Consider the following 19,769-nt stretch of genomic DNA (forward strand, 5'->3'; position numbering starts at 1 on the left):
TCACCGGTCGATGGGGCGGGACTACGGAAGCCCTTTCGTGCATATTACAAAACCACGAAGAAAGTAGCAGGAATGAGCATCTCCACCTTTTTTTATTTCAAACGAAAATAGATTATAATTCACTGCATGTCCGTCACATTGTCCACTATCAAGGTGATCTCTAAATACGCTTAAGTTGTTTTTCAACGGGACCAGACGAGCTCTTTCTTAAATTGTTACCTCATCAGTTTAACACCAAGGTCACAAGGAAGTTCTGGGCTTCTCAACACGTGTTGTTTTTAGACAGTGTTTTTTTGGACACTGCACCGTTTGAATCATGTCTGGACTCATAAACTTTGAGGACGAAAAGGAGGTGAAGCAGTATTTGGATAACATAGGTGTGGAATTCAGCTACCAGTGTTACAGAGAGAAGGACCCTGAAGGTAAGGAGCGAAATGCACTGTCCTATACAGTGCTGAAGGGAGTGATGTTAAGCAAATGGTCCGTCATTTGCTGTCCCCTAACTGGGGTTCTGAACCACTGATTGTGCTTGGTGTTAAGGTGTCTTTATGCCTCACGTAGTACTATAACCTTCACACCGTCTAACTCATTATTGTGGCTAACCTCGTGTATTCTGCTGCCAGGGTGTCAAAGGCTTGCTGACTACATGGAGGGAGTGAAGAAAAACTTTGAGTCTACAGCCCAGGTGCTCAAACACAACTGTGAGACTAATAAACATGGTGAAAGCTGCTACAAGCTCGGGGCTTACTATATCCAAGGCAAAGGTACACAACTACACCACTAAACTTAATCCTATTCACTAGCAGATTACAACAGCAAAGCCTGAAACAATTTGCGTTTCTCAACTAGACAAGTAAAAGATTTAAAGATTTGATTAGAGAGAGAGTATGGCTTTGGCTTGACAAATGTTTTAAGACAAGTCATCTTATTAATTATAAATATTAGGATGATAAGAAAGTACTGATAGACAGAGAGACCCTGAATCCATCCCCAAGTGGTCAAGCGCAACATGTTCTAAATCTCTCTATCAGGGGGATTTGCAGAGAATCTGAAAATGGCCTACTCCTGCTTCATGACGGCCTGCAGCAGTGGCGGTAAGAAGTCTGTGGACGCGTGTCACAACGTGGGTCTCCTCGCCCATGACGGTCGAGCCATGGAAGCCGGCCCTGACCCGGGGGTGGCTAGGCAGTACTATGAGAAGGCATGTACAGGGGGGTTCGCACCCTCCTGCTTCAACCTTAGTGCCATGTATATCGAGGGCTCCCCGAAGCAAAGTAAGGACATGGGCCTGGCTCTGAGGTATGCCACAAGAGCCTGTGAGCTAGGACACGTCTGGGGTTGTGCCAACGCCAGTCGTATGTATAAACTGGGGGACGGGGCGGAGAAGGACGAGAAGAAAGCTGAGGAACTTAAGAACAGGGCGAAAGAGCTTCACTTCCAGGAGAAAGAGCGGCAGCTCAAGTTTGGGGAATGAAGGGGTTGGTCAGAGGGAAGTCGCTTCAATAAATCTTTGTTCCAAAGGGGCAATTTGTTTTGAATGATTGTCCAGGGTCATGTGGTGCTTCCTCTTGGGCTGTGTGTGTAACCTGACATGCTACATAGACATGACTGCTTAGTGCTGGCCAAAGGTTGAAGAATTCACGTGTGTGTTTTAACCTGTGTGTGGATGGTTTATATGTTGCTTCGTAATACATGTACATGTATTTTTTTCTCTATGGGGGACCGACTCTGTCAATACGAGATTGTCCATCTCGACATGTACACATTCTCAGTCCAACACATCTGCCTGAAAATTGACAACAACTTGACCTGATTAAAATTAGTTCCCGCAAACAGCTCAATTCATGTGTCGTCATTATAGCTAGGAATCCATGATGGAGAGTATCTCATCCTATATGGACAGTGAGAAAAGGGTGCCGTTCATAGTTGAGCTTGTCACAATGCAGCACTCTGGGAAGTAAATTGGTTCTGCCACTAGATGGAGTCAAAGTCAAGGAAAATGAGTCTGCTATGGGGTATGGCAAATCTACTGTATTGGTTAATCAGGGCTGGTGTAGGAGTTTTATTTTCTTATCTTTCATTTGCTCATCCCCCTCTGTGCTGTGTTCAAAATATAATAATCAGATGGGACTGAGTAGAGAGGTAAAATGTGTGGTATTACAGCAAATTTCTTGCTATTTTGCCATGAGGCTGAGAGGACATGTTGCTGTTTTAGAGGTCTGAGATTCTTAAAAGACAGGACAATCTGAACTTTTCCCCACAAATATGTCTTTATTAACAACATTTGAAATATTTTTCGATAGACCAAAGTACCGACAATCACACCGTGTAAAGGAACATCTTTTATTTTATATACCATAAAAGGCATTTAATTTGTACAATTATTGTCCAAGTGTTTAAAGGCCTTGGTTGTTTAATTCTAATGTGATTATTCTGATATGTAATACAGTTTTCTAAACTTATTTTTGTTTTGTTTTATAGCACTAATTGCTCTAGGGCTAATTTTGTTTGCAATTTGCCATGTTTTTCTAGTTTTAGAACATAAAACAACATAAAGCAAACTTTATCCCATGTGTAGCACACCAAATACATCAATTGTTTACGCATATGTTAACAAACTGTGATTACATTTTTTTTTTTTGGAATATTGACCAAAAAATATGTACTCTATCGGTGACGGAGTTGACAACCAATACTCAAAACAGACATTTTTGCCTCTAAAACTAAAAGCTCAATACAAACATTTGTAAAATATGGAGAATTATTCATTTAAAAATCTCCAATTAAAAACAACCATTCTATCAGATCTTTCAGCACTCTGACAGAGTTGACAACTGTTTCATTTTCCTTAATTTGAGTTTATTTTATTTTTACAGGGATAGTGCACAGTAATCAACGTTTCAGTAAAAGTGCCGGTTTTAGCTAGCCGGCTAGTTTTCAACCGCAGTCCCTGGGCAGGTTATCAAAAACAATTTAAGAATTGAAGTGGTATACACAGAAATGTTGTTTTCTTTGGTTGCTTTAGGAAAACCTAATTAAGTGTAACATATTTTAACCAAAATTCATATTGTATCTTTATTACCGATATGGAGTTGACAGTTTATGGTTGTGCCCATGGTGATTCCAGTATTGTTAGTTTTTAAATCTTTCAAAAATAGAACACTTTACAGACCATGAGTGGTCTTGTTGCATGTCATGTATTGACATGAATAAGGGGTCCTTATGGTATAGCTGACCCTGCTCATTCCTGATTAATTTAGGATTTTTGACAAATTTGACAGAGTTGACAGTCTTTTAGGAATCAGAGTTTTGAGATAAATATTCTATAAAGTCACAGGGAGCTATTGCAAGAAACTACAGGAGATCATTTTTCAGTTAATATCCATTATTGGAATTAATTATTTTTTTTAAACACTTTTTGGGATCTGTTGCCCCGGACAAGAGCATTTCCAGGTATGGAGCTGACATGGAAATTAATAATATTGAAAGTATTTTGAAAATTAAATAAACTAATCTTTTCCCTTATAAAATGATCATAAATGTACATTTTACGGTCAAATAATGCAACAAAATAACTATACAAATAAAGTTTTCCTGCCGGACAAGGATTGTTCTGACTTTCAAGAATCTCTGAGCTAATTTACTGCTATTGTACACATTTTGCCATGAGACTGAGAGAAATGTTGCAGTTTTCAAGCTAATTTCCTGTAATTCTAAACATTTATTTTATGGCAAATCAAATTCTATTTGTCACATGCTTTGTAAACAACAGGTGTAGACTAACAGTCAAGTGCTTACTTTCGTACCATTCCCAAAAATGCAGAGAGACAAAAAAATAGAAAGTCAAAAGATCAAAAATAATAATTTGAGGAATAAATAGAAAATAACACACAGAATAAATACACAATGAGTAATGATAACTTTGCTATATACTCAGGGTACCAGTATCGAGTTGATGCAGTGGTACAACGTACAGTGCCTTCAGAAAGTATTCACATCCCTTAATGTTTTCCACATATGTTACAGCCTGAATTTAAAAATGTATTAAATAGTTGTGTCACTGGCTTACATCTACAATACCCCATAATGTCAAAGGGGAATTATGTTTTTAGATTTTTTGGGTTATAAATTAATAAAAAATGAAAAAGCTTAATGTCTTAAGTCAATAAGAATTCAACCCTTTTTATGGCAAGCCTAAATAAGTTCAGGAGTAAAAATGTGTTTAACAAGTCATAAGTTGTAGGGACTCTGTGGGCAGTAATAGTGTTTAACCCATAAGAGTCTAAGTCCTGTCTAAGCCAGGGGAGGGGCTTAATTAACAGATTCACTACATGGAACAACAGTCTTTCCATAAAAAGTGTCTGTCCTTTTTATGAGAGTTATAAGATCAGGAAAATGTTACATATTTTTTTACATGTACTTAACCCCTTATTTTTGGCACTAAACAGTCTCCATATGTACAGTGCATTTGGAAAATATTCAGACCTCTTGACTTGGTCCACAATTCATTACATTACAGCCTTATTCTACAATTGTTTTCATAGCCCTCCCCCATAATGACAAAGCAAAAACAGGTTTAGACATTTTTGTAATTTTATTTTAAAAAAAACTGATCACATTTACATAAGTATTCAGACCCTTTACTCAGTACTATGTTGAAGCACCTTTGGCAGCGATTACTGACGCTACAAGCTTGGCAAACCTGTATTTGGGGAGTTTCTCCCATTCTTCTCTGCGGATCCCCTCAAGCTCTTTCAGGTGGGATGGGGAGCGTTGCTGCACAGCAATTTTCAGGTCTCTCCGGAGTTGTTCGATTGGGTTCAACTCCAGCCTCTGGCTGGGCCACTCAAGGACATTCAGAGACGACCTGAAGCCACTCCTGCGTTGTCTTGGCTGTGTGCTTAGGGTCGTTGTCCTGTTGGAAGGTGAACCTTTGCCCCCGTCTGAAGTCCTGAGCGCTCTGGAGTAGGTTTTCATCGAGGATCTCTGTACTTTGCTCCATTAATCTTTCCTGACTAGTCTCCTAGTTCCTGCCCTGAAAAACGTCCACAAAGCATGATGCTGCCACCACCATGATTCACCGTAGGGATGGTGCCAGGTTTCTAACAGACATGGCGCTCGGCATTCAGGTCAAAGAGTTCAATCTTTGTTTCATCAGATCAGATAATCTGGGGTCTTATGGTTCTTTAGGCACCTTTTGGCAAACTCCAAGCGGGCTGTCATGTGCCTTTTACTGAGGGGGGTCTTCCATCTGGCCACTCTACCATAAAGGCCTGATTGGTGGATTGCTGCAGAGATTGTTGTCCTTCGGGAAGGTTTTCCCATCTCCACAGAGAAACTCTGGAGCTCTGTCAGAGTGAACATTGTTTATTGGTCACCTACCTGACCAAGGCCTTTCTCCCCCGATTGCTCAGTTTGTTCAGGTGGAAACCTCTTGGAAGGGTCTTGGTTGTTCCAAACTTCTTCTATTTAAGAATTGTGCTTCAACACAATCCTATCTCGGAGCTCTACGGACAATTCCTTCGACCTCATGGCTTGGTTTTTGCTCTGACATCCACTGTCAATTGTGGGACTTACCACAGGTGAACTTACCACAGGTGGACTCCAATCAAGTTGTAGAAACATCTCAATGGAAACAGGAGGCACCTGAGCTCAATTTCGAGTCTCATAGCGAAGGGTCTGAATACTTACAGTTGAAGTCGGAAGTTTATACACCATAGTCAAATACATTTAAACTCAGTTTTTCACAATTCCTGACATTTAATTCCAGTAAATATTCCCTGTCTTCGGTCAGTTAGGATCACCACTTTATTTTAGGAATGTGAAATGTCAGAATAATAGTAGAGAGAATGATTTATTTCAACTTTTATTTCTTTCATCACATTCCCAGTGGGTCAGCAGTTTACATACACTCAATTAGTATTTGGTAGCATTGCCTTTAAATTGTTCAACGTTTTTTGCTAGCCTTCAACAAGCTTCCCACAATACGTTGGGTGAATTTTGGCCCATTCCTACTGACAGAGCTGGTGTCACGGAGTCAAGTTTATTGGCCTCCTTGCTCGCACACGCTTTTTCAGTTCTGCCCACAAATCTTCTATATTATTGAGGCCAGGGCTTTGTGATGGCCATTCCAATACCTTAATTTTGTTGTCCTTAAGCCATTTTGCTACAACTTTGGAAGTATGCTTGGGGTCATTGTCCATTTGGAAGATCCATTTGTGACCAAGCTTTAACTTCCTGACTGATGTCTTGAGATGTTGCTTCAATGTATCCACATCATTTTCCTGCTTCATGATGCCATCTATTTTGTGAAGTGCACCAGTCCCTCCTGCAGCAAAGCACCCCCACAACATGATGCTGCCATCCCTGGTGCTTCACGGTTGGGATGGTGTTCTTCGGCTTGCAAGACTTCCCCTTTTTCCTCCAAACATAATGATGGTCATTATAGCCAAACAATTCTATTTTTGTTCCATCAGACCAGAGGACATTTCTCCAAAAAGTATGATCTTTGCCCCCATGTGCAGTTACAAACTGTAGTCTGGCTTTTTTAAAGCGGTTTTGGAGCAGTGGTTTCTTCCTTGCTGAGCTGCCTTTCAGGTTATGTCGATATAGGACTTGTTTTACTGTGGATATAGATAATTTTGTGCCTGTTTTCTCCAGCATCTTCACAAGGTCCTTTGCTGTTGTTCTGGGATTGATTTGCACTTTTCGCACCGAAGTACTTTCATCTCTAGGAGTCAGAACGCATCTCCTTCCTGAGCGGAATGACGGCTGCGCGGTCCCATGGTGTTTATACTTAATTACTATTATTTGTACAGATGAATGTGGTAACTTCAGGCGTTTGGAAATTGCTCCGAAGGATGAACCAGACTTGTGGAGGTCTCCAATTCTTTTCTGGGGTTTTGGCTGATTTTCTTTGATGTCAAGCAAAGAGACACTGAGTTTGAAGGTAAGCCTTGAAGTACATCCACAGGTACACCGCCAATTGACTCAAATGATGTCAATTAGCCTATCCGAAGCTTCTAAAGCCATGACATCATTTTCTGGAATTTTCCTAGCAGTTTAAAGGCACAGTTAACTTAGTGTATGTAAACTTTTGACCCACTGGAATTGTGATACAGTGAATTATAAGTGAAATTATCTGTCTGTAAACAATTGTTGGAAAAATTACTAGTGTCATGCACAAAGTAGATGTCCTTACCGACTTGCCAAAACTATAGTTTGTTAACAAGAAATTTGTGGTGGTTGAAAAACTAGTTTTAATGACTCTAACCTAAGTGTATGTAAACTTCCAACTTGAACTGTATATGTGAGGTCCTTTAGTCAAGCAGTGAATTTCAAACACAGATTCAACCACAAAGCCCAGGGAGGTTTTCCAATGCCTTGGAAAGGGCACCAATTGGTAGATGGGTAAAAAAATGAAAAAGCAGACATTTAATATCCCTTTGAGCATGGGGAAGTTATTAATTAAACTTTGGGTGGTGTATCAATACACCCAGTCACTACAAAGATACAAGCATCCTTCCTACTTCAGTTACCGAAGAGTAGGTATTCCCAAACTGGGGTTCGTGCAATGCCGTCGGAGGTAAGCCAAATAAAAATGTGATTACCATCAAAATAAAAAAATAGTAAAGTATATATATATATAAAAACATTTATTTTCACATTTTCAAGCAGTCCATTTAATAAGGCCTGCGTCCATAGAGACACATACCAGCTCTTCTGGTAGTACTGCCACTACCAGCAGTACTACACCTGCACCTGTCGATGACACAAGTTGTTCTGCTTCCACGAGCACACCCAATGCTAGCATCAGTAATTCTTCATTTGTTGTTAGCCCAGCTAGCATGAACACTGACAGTTGTGAATCTCATGCAGCCGAAGAGCGACTGCCCTCTTACCCGTGAAAGCACTGAACAACAGACAGGGATGTTGGACCATCGAAGAGGTGCAAATATGATGAGAACTGCATTGATTTGGGGTTCACTGATATTGGGAGTAGTACCTTTCCTCAGCCACAGTGTGTTATATGTGCAAAAGTACTATCTCACAACTCGCTGAAACCTTCACTCTTGCGCAGACATTTTAGAAACAAAAAAAATGCCAATTTGAAAAATAAGCCACAGGAGTTTTTTGAGTGAGAATTAACACGACTTTCGAGTAGAAAGACATGTATCAAAGCAGCAGATACCATTAATAAGAAGGGGCTAGAAGCTTTTTATATGGTGAGCTACCGAGTGGCTAGGACAGGCAAGCCCCACACTATTGTGGAGGACTTAATTCTTCCTGCTGCCCTGGATATGGCTGCCCTGGATATGGCTGGGACAATGCTGGGGGGAAAGGCCAAAAAATATATACAGACAATGTCTTCATCAAACAACACTGTTTCACCACGCATCAGTGACATGGCAGGAGATGTTTTGAAACAATTACTGCTTCGCATACAAGTCAGTGAATTCTATGCACTACAACTGGATGAGTCAAAAGACGTGGGGGGCCTGGTACAGCTCCTGGTATATGTTTATGGGGGTCAAATAACGAATACATCCTCTTCTGCAAACCACTGGGAACCATATTTTTTAAGGTACTGGGCAGCTTTGTGACATCAAATGGACTTTGGTGGTCAAGATGTGTTGGTATCTGTACTGATGTCGCAAAAGCCATGACAGGGAGACATAGTGGAGTGGTAACACGTTTCTCCCGACGCCACTTGGTTCCACTGCAGCATCCACCGAGTGGCTCTTGCTGCCAAGGCAATGCCTGACAGCTTGAAATATGTTTTGGATGCTACAGTGACAATGGTTAAAGCAAGGCCCCTGAACTCTCGTGTATTTTCTGCACTATGCAATGATATGGGCAGCGACCATGTAACATTTTGCAACATACAGAAGTGCGCTGGTTATCTAGGGGCAAACTATTGACACGCTTTTTTAATTGAGAGACGAGCTTAATGTTTTCTTTACTGACCATAATTTTTACTTGTCATTTAATTTTTTCTCGTCTGAATGATCTGAATCTAGGATTACAGGGACTCTCTGCAACTATATATAATGTGCGGGACAACATTCTGGCTATTATTAAGAAGTTGGAGCTCTTCTCTATCTGCATTAACAAGGACAACACACAGGTCTTTCCATCATTGTATGATTTTTTGGGGGCAAATGAACTCAAGCTTATTGACACCGTCAAATGTGATATAACGAAGCACCTGAGTGAGTTGGGTGCGCTATTACGCAAGAACTTTTCTGAAATGGATGACACAAACAACTGGAGTCGTTATCCCTTCATGCCCTGCCTCCAGTCCACTTACTGATATCTGAACAAGAGATCCTCATCAAAATTGCAACAAGCGGTTCTGTGGAAATTTAATTTAATCAGAAGCTACTGCCAGATTTCTGGATTGGGCTGCGTTCAGGGTATCCTGCCTTGGCAAATCGCACTGTTAAGACACTGATGCCATTTGCAACCACGTACCTATGTGAGAGTGGATTCTTGGCTCTCACTAGCAAGAAAACTATATACAGGCAGACTGTGTGTGGAAAATTATTTAAGACGGAGACTCTCTCCAATACAACCCAACATTGCAGTTATGAGCATCCTTTCAAGCACACCCTTCTCATTAATGTGTGGCTTACAATAATGGCAAAAAACAACATTTGAGAGTGCGTTGACCCTGGTGCTGAAGGGGGTACGGTACGCAGCTGGAGGTTGAATGCTTGAAGGGGTACGGGACTATAAAAAGTTTGGGAACCACTGCTGTAAAGGAAGGAAACCGGTCAGGGATTTCACCATGAGGTCAATGGTAACTTTAAAAAAGTTACAGAGTTTAGTGGCTGTGATAGGAGAAAACCGACGATAGATCAACAACATTGTAGTTACTCCACAATCATAACCTAATTGACTGCATGAAAAATACAAATGTGATAAATTAACTTTATGTCCTGAATACAAAGTGTTATGTTTGGGGCAAATTCAATATAACACAGCTGAGTACCACTTCATTTTTTCAAGCATAGTGGTGGCTGTATCATGTTATGGGTATGCTTGTAATTGTTAAGGACTGGGGATTTTTTTGGGATAAAGAAATTAACAGAATGGAGCTCAGCACAGGCTAAATCCTAGAGGAAAACCTGGTTCAGTTTGCCTTCCACCAGACACTGGGATATTAATTTACTTTTCAGCAGGACAATAACCTAAAACGTAAGGCCAAATCTACACTTTAGCTGCTTACCAAGAAGACAGTGAATGTTCCTGAGTGGGAGAGTTTCAGTTTTGACTTAAATCTACTTGAAAATGTATGGCAAGACCTGGAAATGGTTGTCTAGCAATTAGCAACAACCAATTTGACAGAGCTTGAAGAATTTTGAAAATAATAATGAACAAATGCTGTACAATACAGGTGTGAAAAGCTGACTTTAAAAAAGCTTGTGGCACCAGAAAAGGCGAGGGCGGGAGAACTAGCTGAACCCCTCCCATTTGCCGTGTCTGCTCAACCCTCATTCAAAACAGATCACAGCTGTTGTAAAGCACACTGCCTTTAGGCGCTTCTGAATTCTGCTGCCACAACGAAACGAGTGTTTCACCCGAAAAGAGGGACCTGGCACCCATCTCAGTGTGGTGAGTGTTCTATGTCTGTTTTCGTAAGCTATTATAGGTGTAGCAGCTTCCCTGAATCTACATCAATTTGCGCGGAAGATTAGCTAACGTTAGCAACTGGACGAACGTAAGCTTTCTATTTTGAAGGTTAAAGTAAAGAGTTGAGTTGAATAGTATTATCTGTCGCAGTAACTAACTAGCTAGTTCTCGCCCTCATTGTCTTATACAATGTTCTCGTTTGTCTTGTCACACAGTAGTCAACGTTTTTTGCTAAGTTAGCTAGCTAGCCTGTGACCTAACTAGTTAGCAACCGCCATCTAATCTCGTTGCAATTTGTGCTTTGTAGGTTAGCCAGTTAGCTTGTTAATAACGGTGATTTGCGCGTGTTGTTCCCGGCGTGCTGTTAGAGCGCTTAGCTAATGACCACTGAAACGGCCTCGTAGCTTTGCTCGGGACTCAGAACCCGCCCAGATCCGGGGAGGGTATTGGGTGGGGCGTTCATTGGGGTTTTATTCACACCCTTGGATTTAAACATAACTAGTTATCGTTTTATTTTTTGTTCACTCCTGCTACGTTAGGTTACTGCTGTGGGAGGATAGTCTGAAAAGCCACAACACTTTGTTTAAGGAGATGCAAAGGCCTTTAGTTCATTTATACACGTGTAAGAATCATCAACCTAGTCAGACAGCCGTTTCAATACGAATTGATTAATATTTAATGGCGGGTTGGCATCAACATCGTGGTGTCTGCCTCTTGTAGGATATGTCGGCATCAGTGTTTCTCTCGCTAGCTAGCGCTACAGCAATATACCAGTTACAAAGCATGACCGTGGGTCAATATAATTGATCCCAAAGGGTGATAGTGTTCGTTGGCAAATTAATGTTATTTGTAATGCCCAGTCAAGGACATCGTATGTCCCACATCATTAGCTATATGAGCCATGTTTCATTGTTGCCTTAATTATATTTTATATATTGCTAGCCAATAGTCACTCTGGCTGGGCAAAGCCAAAGAGACTACATAGCAACACATTTCAGTCAAGCCTACACAGGCCATGCAGGCCAAATTCCGTTTCCCCAGTAAAAACCATGCCTTCATCTACTCGCATTTTCATTGAAAAGAACCCATGTGCACCAACGTATGAATTTCATAGTAGCATATCAAATTGGGTGTCAAATGACGGCTAAATCTATATTATTGGGAAATGAAGATATAGATTAAAATATATATATTTATCTTGGATTTATAAATGTATCATTAGTAAAGGGGTTTTCAGAAAAGATTGACCAGAAATGTATCGAAACATAATGTTAACGTAAAGACCCCTGCCTATCATTATCAACTCTTTTTAAACTATTTAGTTTGGTATATTTTAGTTTAGAAGTTGTTTATCTGATGTAAATTCAGGAAATATTGCATTGTACCTTCTAATTTCGTTACCAAAAACCCACATCTTTAAGATCATTTCTAATTTCTCTCCCTCATGAGGAGGAGGATAATGAAAGTTCAGAATTAACAAGAAATGGTAGACCTGCCAATTAGTTAGTGATTTTACTGATATGAATTAAGTGATTAAAACTCATAATTCCATTACTGGTAACTAAAAAATCTGTAATGGAATTACTGCAACTGAATTGGCTACATTGGGAAATCATAATAGTCACAAACCACAGTTGGGTCACTTGTAACTGTCCTCCCCTCCACTGGCCTACTGTTATCTTCAGCAGATAACGGTTTTCTTTCTGTTGTCTGGTGGTCAAACGAGTAGTTTTAAAACAGTCTGGACAACCCCTTCTTCTCTCTCACGCTCCAGTTAATGTCACCTCTTACTGACACTTATCCATGAGCCCCCTTTTCATTTGCTTTAACCAGCATCACCCACTGCGCACTGACTGATGTTGAAAAGTAGTTCACTCTGGCCGTGATGTTCATATCCAGACGGACCAGACTGGATGAAATCTGAACCTGTCATAGACGCATGTTTCACAAGTTTTGTATTGTACTGTATGCTATTGTGCTCTGCTGTGATGTCCAAACTTGTGAAATATGACATTTTCTATCCATAATTATACATTTCTGTGTAGTACAGATCAGGAACTTATGATGTAATTCCATTACCGGGTGTAAATCCACTTTACTTAAGTAAGCATTTCACCGTTAGTTTAAACATGTTGTTTTTGAAGCAGGGGACAAATACAATTTGATTTGTAGTTAAATAACCAAAAGGGATATTTTCAAACTCAAGCTGCCATGTCATTGTTGACATCCCTTTTTTTCTGCACATCTTTGAATCTGAATTTGGAGAAGATATATTTTTTTAAAGTGTTTGAATAACCTGGTCGCATAAAAACCTGAGTGACATTTTACTGTAATATCATTACCAAAGTTTTCATCTGCACAGTTCTACTAAATTAGTTTTTGTACATTTATTTGTGTGGAGGAGGGAGTGGTCATGTTAGAGTTCAGAAATGTGCATTTTAAACATTTTCACCTGCATTTTATATTGAAATTCAAGTGTTTTGTTTTTGCTTCAATAGAGTTATCAGGGGCATGCAACTATACTTTTACTTGACAGAAAATACATTTGTGCAACATATTCGTCAGAGAAAATCTTCATTCATTAGGGCTCCCAAGTGGCACAACGGTATCTCACTGCAAGAGGCATCACTACAGCCCCTGGTTCGATTCCAGGCTGTATCACAACAGGCTATGATTGGGAGTCCCAGCAGCACACAATTGGCCCAGTGTCGCCTGGGTTAGGGTTTGGCTGGGGTAAGCCGTCATTGTAAATAAGAATTTGTTCTCAACTGACTTGTCTAGTTTAAATAAAGGTTAAAAAATCACTTAATCAGATGACCACAGACGTGAACGTTACTTGGCCAGCCTCCACACAAGTAAATGTGCCTACAATAAAAAAAGCATGGTGTTTTTTCCAAGAATGATGCATGGCCATCATTTCTGTTTATCATAGAAAGAATGTAGCCAGCTACATTTCCTAACTTAGTCTTTCCATTTACCAGAGAAAAGTAGACTGCACTGAGAAGAATAGTGGAGAAAAGTAGCAACACACAGCGTTCTGACCGATCTGCTGATATAATGCCCATTCCTGAATTTTCATCCGTGGAGAAGTGAAACTGAAATACATTATTAGTCTGAGCAGAAATTACAATAAGAATGATTTTTGATCTGCCTTTACAAAACGCAGCAAGATATTTCTTATGCAATTTGCTTCTACGTGAAACGTGACCTGATAAAAATAATTTGGTATGTTCTTGTTTCTGGTTTGACACATTTTACTCATGTATATTTTACATGTGTGAAATGTATTTCTTGCTCATCCCAAGTCCCCCTGAGACACCATTAGAGAGTGGGGTCACAGCCAAGGCCAGCCATTATCATAGGTGACCCTGGAGCAAGTGGGCTTGCTCATGGGCACATCAACAGATTGTTTACCTTATCGGCTCTGGGATTCGAACTAGCAACCTTTTGGTTACTGGCCCAACACTAACTGCTAGGCTACCTGCTGACTCTCGTTTACAGTGACAATAGAGTAGACAAACTGTGGGAGATGAGTAAAGGGTTTGTGTAAAGATGGAAAATGTCCTTTAGGCCGCACCATGTTAAATAGCCCACCTGCTAAAGTGTTCACTGTATATAAAAAATTAAGACGTGCAGTTAAACAGTGTTCCACTCCCTGGGCAAGGAATGAGTTGCTTTGGTGTGAAGCTGAGCTTTGGTCTCAGACATGAAGAATCAAAAGTAAAATTTTTATCAAAGTGATTGAGATGTTGGTTGTTTACAGAAGTGATCCCAAGTTCCCATATCTTTGAGAGACAATCAGAAAGGGCTTTAATATTCTCCTGTTTGTTTCTGCTCCCATTAACGCGTGTGTCAAACTGAATGTCAAACTGAATGTCATGATAGTTTGTTAACACAACAGAGTGAGCATCTGGCAGAAGGCTAATCCACAGTTACTCTGCTGCTGCCTGCAGGACTGTTTGACAGCTGCCATTCTTTCTATCTGTAATTATAAGTGTTGGTTTGACACAGGAATATTACAGCTAAAAGCTTTGTTTTGCTGGCCAGTGCTGATCTCATGCAGAAGGTGGCTGCTATATAGTGTACAGTATAGTCAGAGCAGACATATTGGTCACAGTCAGAGATTTGATCAAGCGTTAGAGATTCCGGTGAAACTTTAATTTACTATCTTGCATCAGTGTCTCATCATTTAAACTGACTTGTTTGCTTGAATTGGCCTTTTTCCGATCACATTTTTGCACAATACCCATGTGTGTGTGCGTCAGACTCAGATGTCTGCGCCCTGGTCTGTCTCAGGTTTCTGGGTTTTGTCCCTTGTCGGAGGGACTTTCTCAAGTACTTTATGTGTCCTCCTGGTCCATGTGTCTGTCTGTGTGTCTGTATTGGTATTTTAAATAAGCTGAAGGCTGGCTCTTCTATGATGGCTTGAGCCGACATCACAAATGATGCACGCTTTTCAATGGGGCAGTAGTCCATGAGTTGTTGTGATTCTGGATGGCCAGATAGCGACAAACAGTAGTTTCATCTAGTTCTTGATACCAACTGTGACTGTATTTGAGTCAAGTGCTCATTGTGCAAATTTGACAAAAAAAAGTTTACATGTTGTCAACAATCAAAGCCAACCCTGTCTATCTTGCCCTGTAGTTTTGCGTGTGTTTGGTTTTTGTTGCTGAACAACCAACCCGTCTATTGGCTGGGGACTGGGCAGCCTTATGAGACTGACAAGACAGATTGCAGAGTAGGCATACAACTGGCTGACTGAAGACATAAGGGGGATCTTCATCCTACTCAGTCTTATTCCTTCTGGCCTGTGTCTTTAAGTCTAACTAGACTCAATGGTCCAACAGCAGGAGGTTTCTCTCGCTATCTCTGCCTTCGTCTGTCTATTCCACTGACTGACGCTGCCTGTCCCTCCTGTCGCCCAAGTTACGTCTGTTGTCAGGTAAAGACAGAGAACTCACAAAGCACCTTTTTTTCCCCTTATGATCCTACAATGTTCCATCATGTCACTTTAAAGCCTGTTTTGGACTATTCATATCTGTGGGAGACTGGTAGGCTGTGTGACTGGGTGTATGTGGGGTGTCTGATGTTGCTGGCTGCCTACTGAAGTGGGTGTCTGTATTGATAATGCCTGACTGAATGAAGGGGAGTGTATGCGTGCAAATGTGTGGACCGGAATGTGTCACTGTGATAGCAGAAGGTTACGTCTGTGTTCTGTGCCCATGCCCCGTGGTCGAGGGCCCATGGGGTCCTGTACCAGTCTGTCTGCCAGCTTAGCCGTTGGGCTGTCACTCAGGAGAATGTTTATCGACTTTCACTTCCACATCCACATATCACAGTAGGGTGGAGACTAATCACGGTTTACATTGAGCAATGATAGACCAGTCTTTGAGCAATTAGGTTAGTCTGTCGGCTTTGAAGAGCCCAGGGTACTATCTTCCTTCCTACGTCAGCAAGACAAAGGAGCTGATCGTGAGGGTGAGCACACCCCCATCAACATCACTAAGCAATTAACATGGTCCACACAGTTGTGAAGTGAGCACGACAGCTCCTCCTTCCTTCTCAGGAGGCTGAAAAGATTTGGCATGTCCCCTCAGATCCTCAAAGTTCCACAGCTGCACCGCTGAGATCATCTTGCCTGCCTACATCACCACCTGGTACGGATACTGCAAGGCACCCGACCGCAAGGCGCTATAGAGGGTGGTAACTACGGCTCACAACATCACTGGGGCAGAGTTCCCTGCCATCCCGGACCTCTATACCAGGCGGTGTCAGAGGAAGGCCACCCAAGGCATAGACTGTTCTCTCTGCTACCGCACGGCAAGCAGTACCAGTGCACCAAGTCTGGAACGAACAGAGCACCGAACAGCTTCTACTTCCAAGCCATAAGACTGCTAAATAGCTAATCAAATGTCTACCTGCTGCTCCCTTATCTATCCTGTTGCTTGGTCACTTTAACCCTACATATGTACATACTGTACAGTGCCTTCAGGAAGTATTCACATCTCTTGACTTATTCCACATTTTTTGTTTTTACAGCATGCATTAAAAATTGGTTTCAATGATATTTTGTCACTGGCTTACACGCAATACCCAATGATGTCAAAGTGGAATTATGATTTTAGAAGAGTTTACAAATGAAAAGCATAATACTTTTTTTGGATAGGGGGCAGCATTTTCACTTTGGATAAATAGCGTGCCCAGAGTGAACTGCCTCCTCCTCCTCCTCCTACGTAGTAGTAGTAGTAGTAGTTGCAGTAGTTTCTAAAACTGTTTGAATGATGTCTGTGAGTATAACAGAACTCATATGGCAGGTGAAAACCTGAGAAAAAAAAGGAAGTGGTTTTTCAAAGCTTGGCCTACTGAATACACATTGAGATATGTATAAAATTGCACTTCCTACGGCTTCCACTAGATGTCAACCGTCTTTAGAAACTTGAATGAAGATTCTACTATAAAGGAGGGGCTCATGAGACCTCAGTCATAAAGGAGGGGCTCATGAGACCTCAGTCAGTGGTCTGGCAGAGTGCCTTGGTCTCATGACGTGCGCTCTCGACAGATTTACCTCGCGTTCCAGTGCTTTTCTACAGACAAAGGAATTCTCCGGTTGGAACATTTATTGATGTTTTATGTTAAAAACACCCTAAAGACTGATTCCATACATCATTTGACATGTTTCTAAAGGACTGTAACGGAACTTTTTGAGTTTGTCTGGACGAAGTGCCTGCGCCTCATGAAGATGGATTACTGGGCTGAACATGTTAACAACATGTGGCTATTTGGACATAAATTATGGAACAAGTCAGTCATTTATTGTTGAACTGGGATCCCTGGGAGTTCCTTCTGATGATCATCAAAGGTAAGTGAATATTTATGGTTTTATTTCTAACTTTGTTCACTCCAAAATGGTGGATATTCCTCTGGCTGTTTTGGGTTCTGAGCGCCGTTCTCAGATTATGCTTTTTAGGTAAAGTTCTTTTGTATTCTGACACAGCGGTTGCATTAAGGAGAAGTCCATATTTAATTCTGTGAATAACAGTTGTATCTTTTATCAATGTTTATATGAGTTTCTGCAAAATCACTGGATGAATCAAAACATTACTGCACAAAACGCGCCAATGTAAACTGAGATTTTTGGATATAAATATGCACATTATTGAACAAAACAGACATGTATTGTGTAATATGATGTCATCTGATGAAGATTATCAAAGGTTAGTGATTCATTTGATCTATATTTGTGCTTTTTGTGACTCCTCTCTTTGGCTGGAAAAATGCTGTGTTTTTTTGACTTGGCTATGACCTAACAATCATATGTTGTGCTTTCACTGTAAAGCATTTTTGAAATCTGACATGATGGGTAGATTAACCTGTCCAGGGTATGTGGGACGCTAGCATCCCATCTGGCCAACATCCAGTGAGGTTGCAGAGTGCCAAATTCAATTACAGAAATGCTCATTATAAAAATTCAGAAAACAAAACATATTTTACATAGGTTTAAAGATGAACTTCTTGTTAAACCAACCACAGTGTCATATTTATAAAATGCTTTTCGGTGAAAGCATACCTAGCCCAGAACATACTTAGCCCAGTTAACAAATTATTACAAACAGTAACCAGCCAAGCAGAAGCGTTACAAAACTCAGAAATGGCGAGAAATTTAATTCATATGGTGTTAATCAGAAGACATTTTTAATTGTATCTTTATTTTACTAAGCAAGTCAGTTAAGAACAAATTCTTATTTTCAATGACGGCCTAGGAACAGTGGGTAAACTGCCTGTTCAGGGGCAGAATGACAGATTTTGTACCTTGTCAGCTCGGGGATTTGAACTTGCAACCTTTCGGTTACTAGTCCAATGCTCTAACCACTAGGCTACACTGCTGCACCATTTACTCAAATGTTCCTGTTGTTCGATGAAGTCTCTTTATATCCAAAAACCTCCGTTAGCGCGTTTTCTTCAGTAATCCACAAGTTCAAACTCGGTCAAAACAATCAGACAAAAAAATCCTAATTGTATCACTAAAGTTCATTAGAAAGATTTCAAACGATGTTTATATTCAATCTTCAAGTTGTTTTTAAACCTAAATAATCTAATATTTCAACTGGACAATAACTTTTGTCAATATAAAAGGTAAACAAGAAATGCACATGTGCCTGAAAAAAAAAAAACTCTGAGTCACGTTAAGGTCCACTCGTTCAGACTGGTCTTACTCCCCCATTTATAAGAATACAAGCCTGAAACGATTTCTAAAGACTGTTTACATCTAGTGGAAGGCATAGGAACTGCAAATGGAGTCTTATGTCAATGGATACTGTAATGGCATTGAATAGAAAACTACAGAACCAAAAAAGAAACTACTTCCTGAATGGATTTTTCCCAGGTTGTCGCCTGCTAAATCAGTTCTGTTATACCCACAGACACTATTTTAACAGTTTTGGAAACTTTAGTGTTTTCTTTCCAAATCTACCAGTTATATGCATATCATATCTTCTGGGCCCGAGTAGCAGGCCGTTTAATTTGGGCATGCTTTTCATCCAAAATTCCGAATGCTGCTCCCTACCCTAGAGGTTCTTTCATTTGCTGTATTGGACTTGTTAATGTGTGAAAGTTACATATTTCTAAGAAATATTATAGAATTTTGCACGCTGCCTTTTCAGCGGAATGTTGTCGAGGCTGCCCTAGAAAAGGTTGAAGGTCTTAAGTCATGTATTCAACCCATTTTGTTATGGCAAGCCTAAATCATTTCAGGATTACAAATTTGCTTAAGTCACATAATGGGTTGCATGGACTCACTCTTTGCAAAGTTTTATTTTAATGAGTATCTCATGTCTGAACCCAGGGCCTAAAATTTATATATTATTTTGGTCCTCCAGCCCCTGTAGCATGTAGATTAAAACAAAAATACTAATATAAATTTATATATTTATTTCACACTAAATATTGTTGGAGCCATAATTACATTAAACACGTTTTTAAATAAGATTATCATGTTTTGTAGTGTTTCTAAAACAAGAATGTATTAGTAAGAAGTAATGTGGTGTATTGATCAATTTAATTACATTTTTTTGTGACCAGAGTCTTTTAATCAAAAATATCAGAGACCACATGTTCAGCTTCCTCTTTTAGGGTGG

The 19,769-nt window shown here is 40.3% G+C and overlaps 2 protein-coding genes across 4 annotated transcripts in view; both read left to right on the forward strand.

Moving 5' to 3' along the window:
- Nucleotides 1-20: 20 nt before the first annotated feature.
- LOC135512951 (cytochrome c oxidase assembly factor 7) lies at nt 21-4,149 on the forward strand. Its single transcript, XM_064935494.1, has 3 exons — nt 21-422; nt 624-764; nt 1,032-4,149. The coding sequence occupies exons 1-3, from the start codon at nt 317-319 to the stop codon at nt 1,472-1,474; spliced, it is 690 nt and encodes a 229-aa protein (XP_064791566.1). The 5' UTR covers nt 21-316; the 3' UTR covers nt 1,475-4,149.
- Nucleotides 4,150-10,508: 6,359 nt separating this feature from the next.
- The window catches only part of LOC135512952 (ras-specific guanine nucleotide-releasing factor RalGPS2), a 148,465-nt gene continuing 139,204 nt past the window's right edge, over nt 10,509-19,769 (forward strand). For all 3 annotated transcript variants that reach the window (XM_064935495.1, XM_064935497.1, XM_064935496.1), the window contains exon 1: nt 10,509-10,617. The gene's annotated coding sequence lies outside the window, so the exon portion shown is untranslated. The remainder of the gene's footprint in view (nt 10,618-19,769) is intronic.

Source organism: Oncorhynchus masou, chromosome 24, assembly GCF_036934945.1.
Source record: "Oncorhynchus masou masou isolate Uvic2021 chromosome 24, UVic_Omas_1.1, whole genome shotgun sequence".
Lineage (NCBI taxonomy): Eukaryota > Metazoa > Chordata > Actinopteri > Salmoniformes > Salmonidae > Oncorhynchus > Oncorhynchus masou.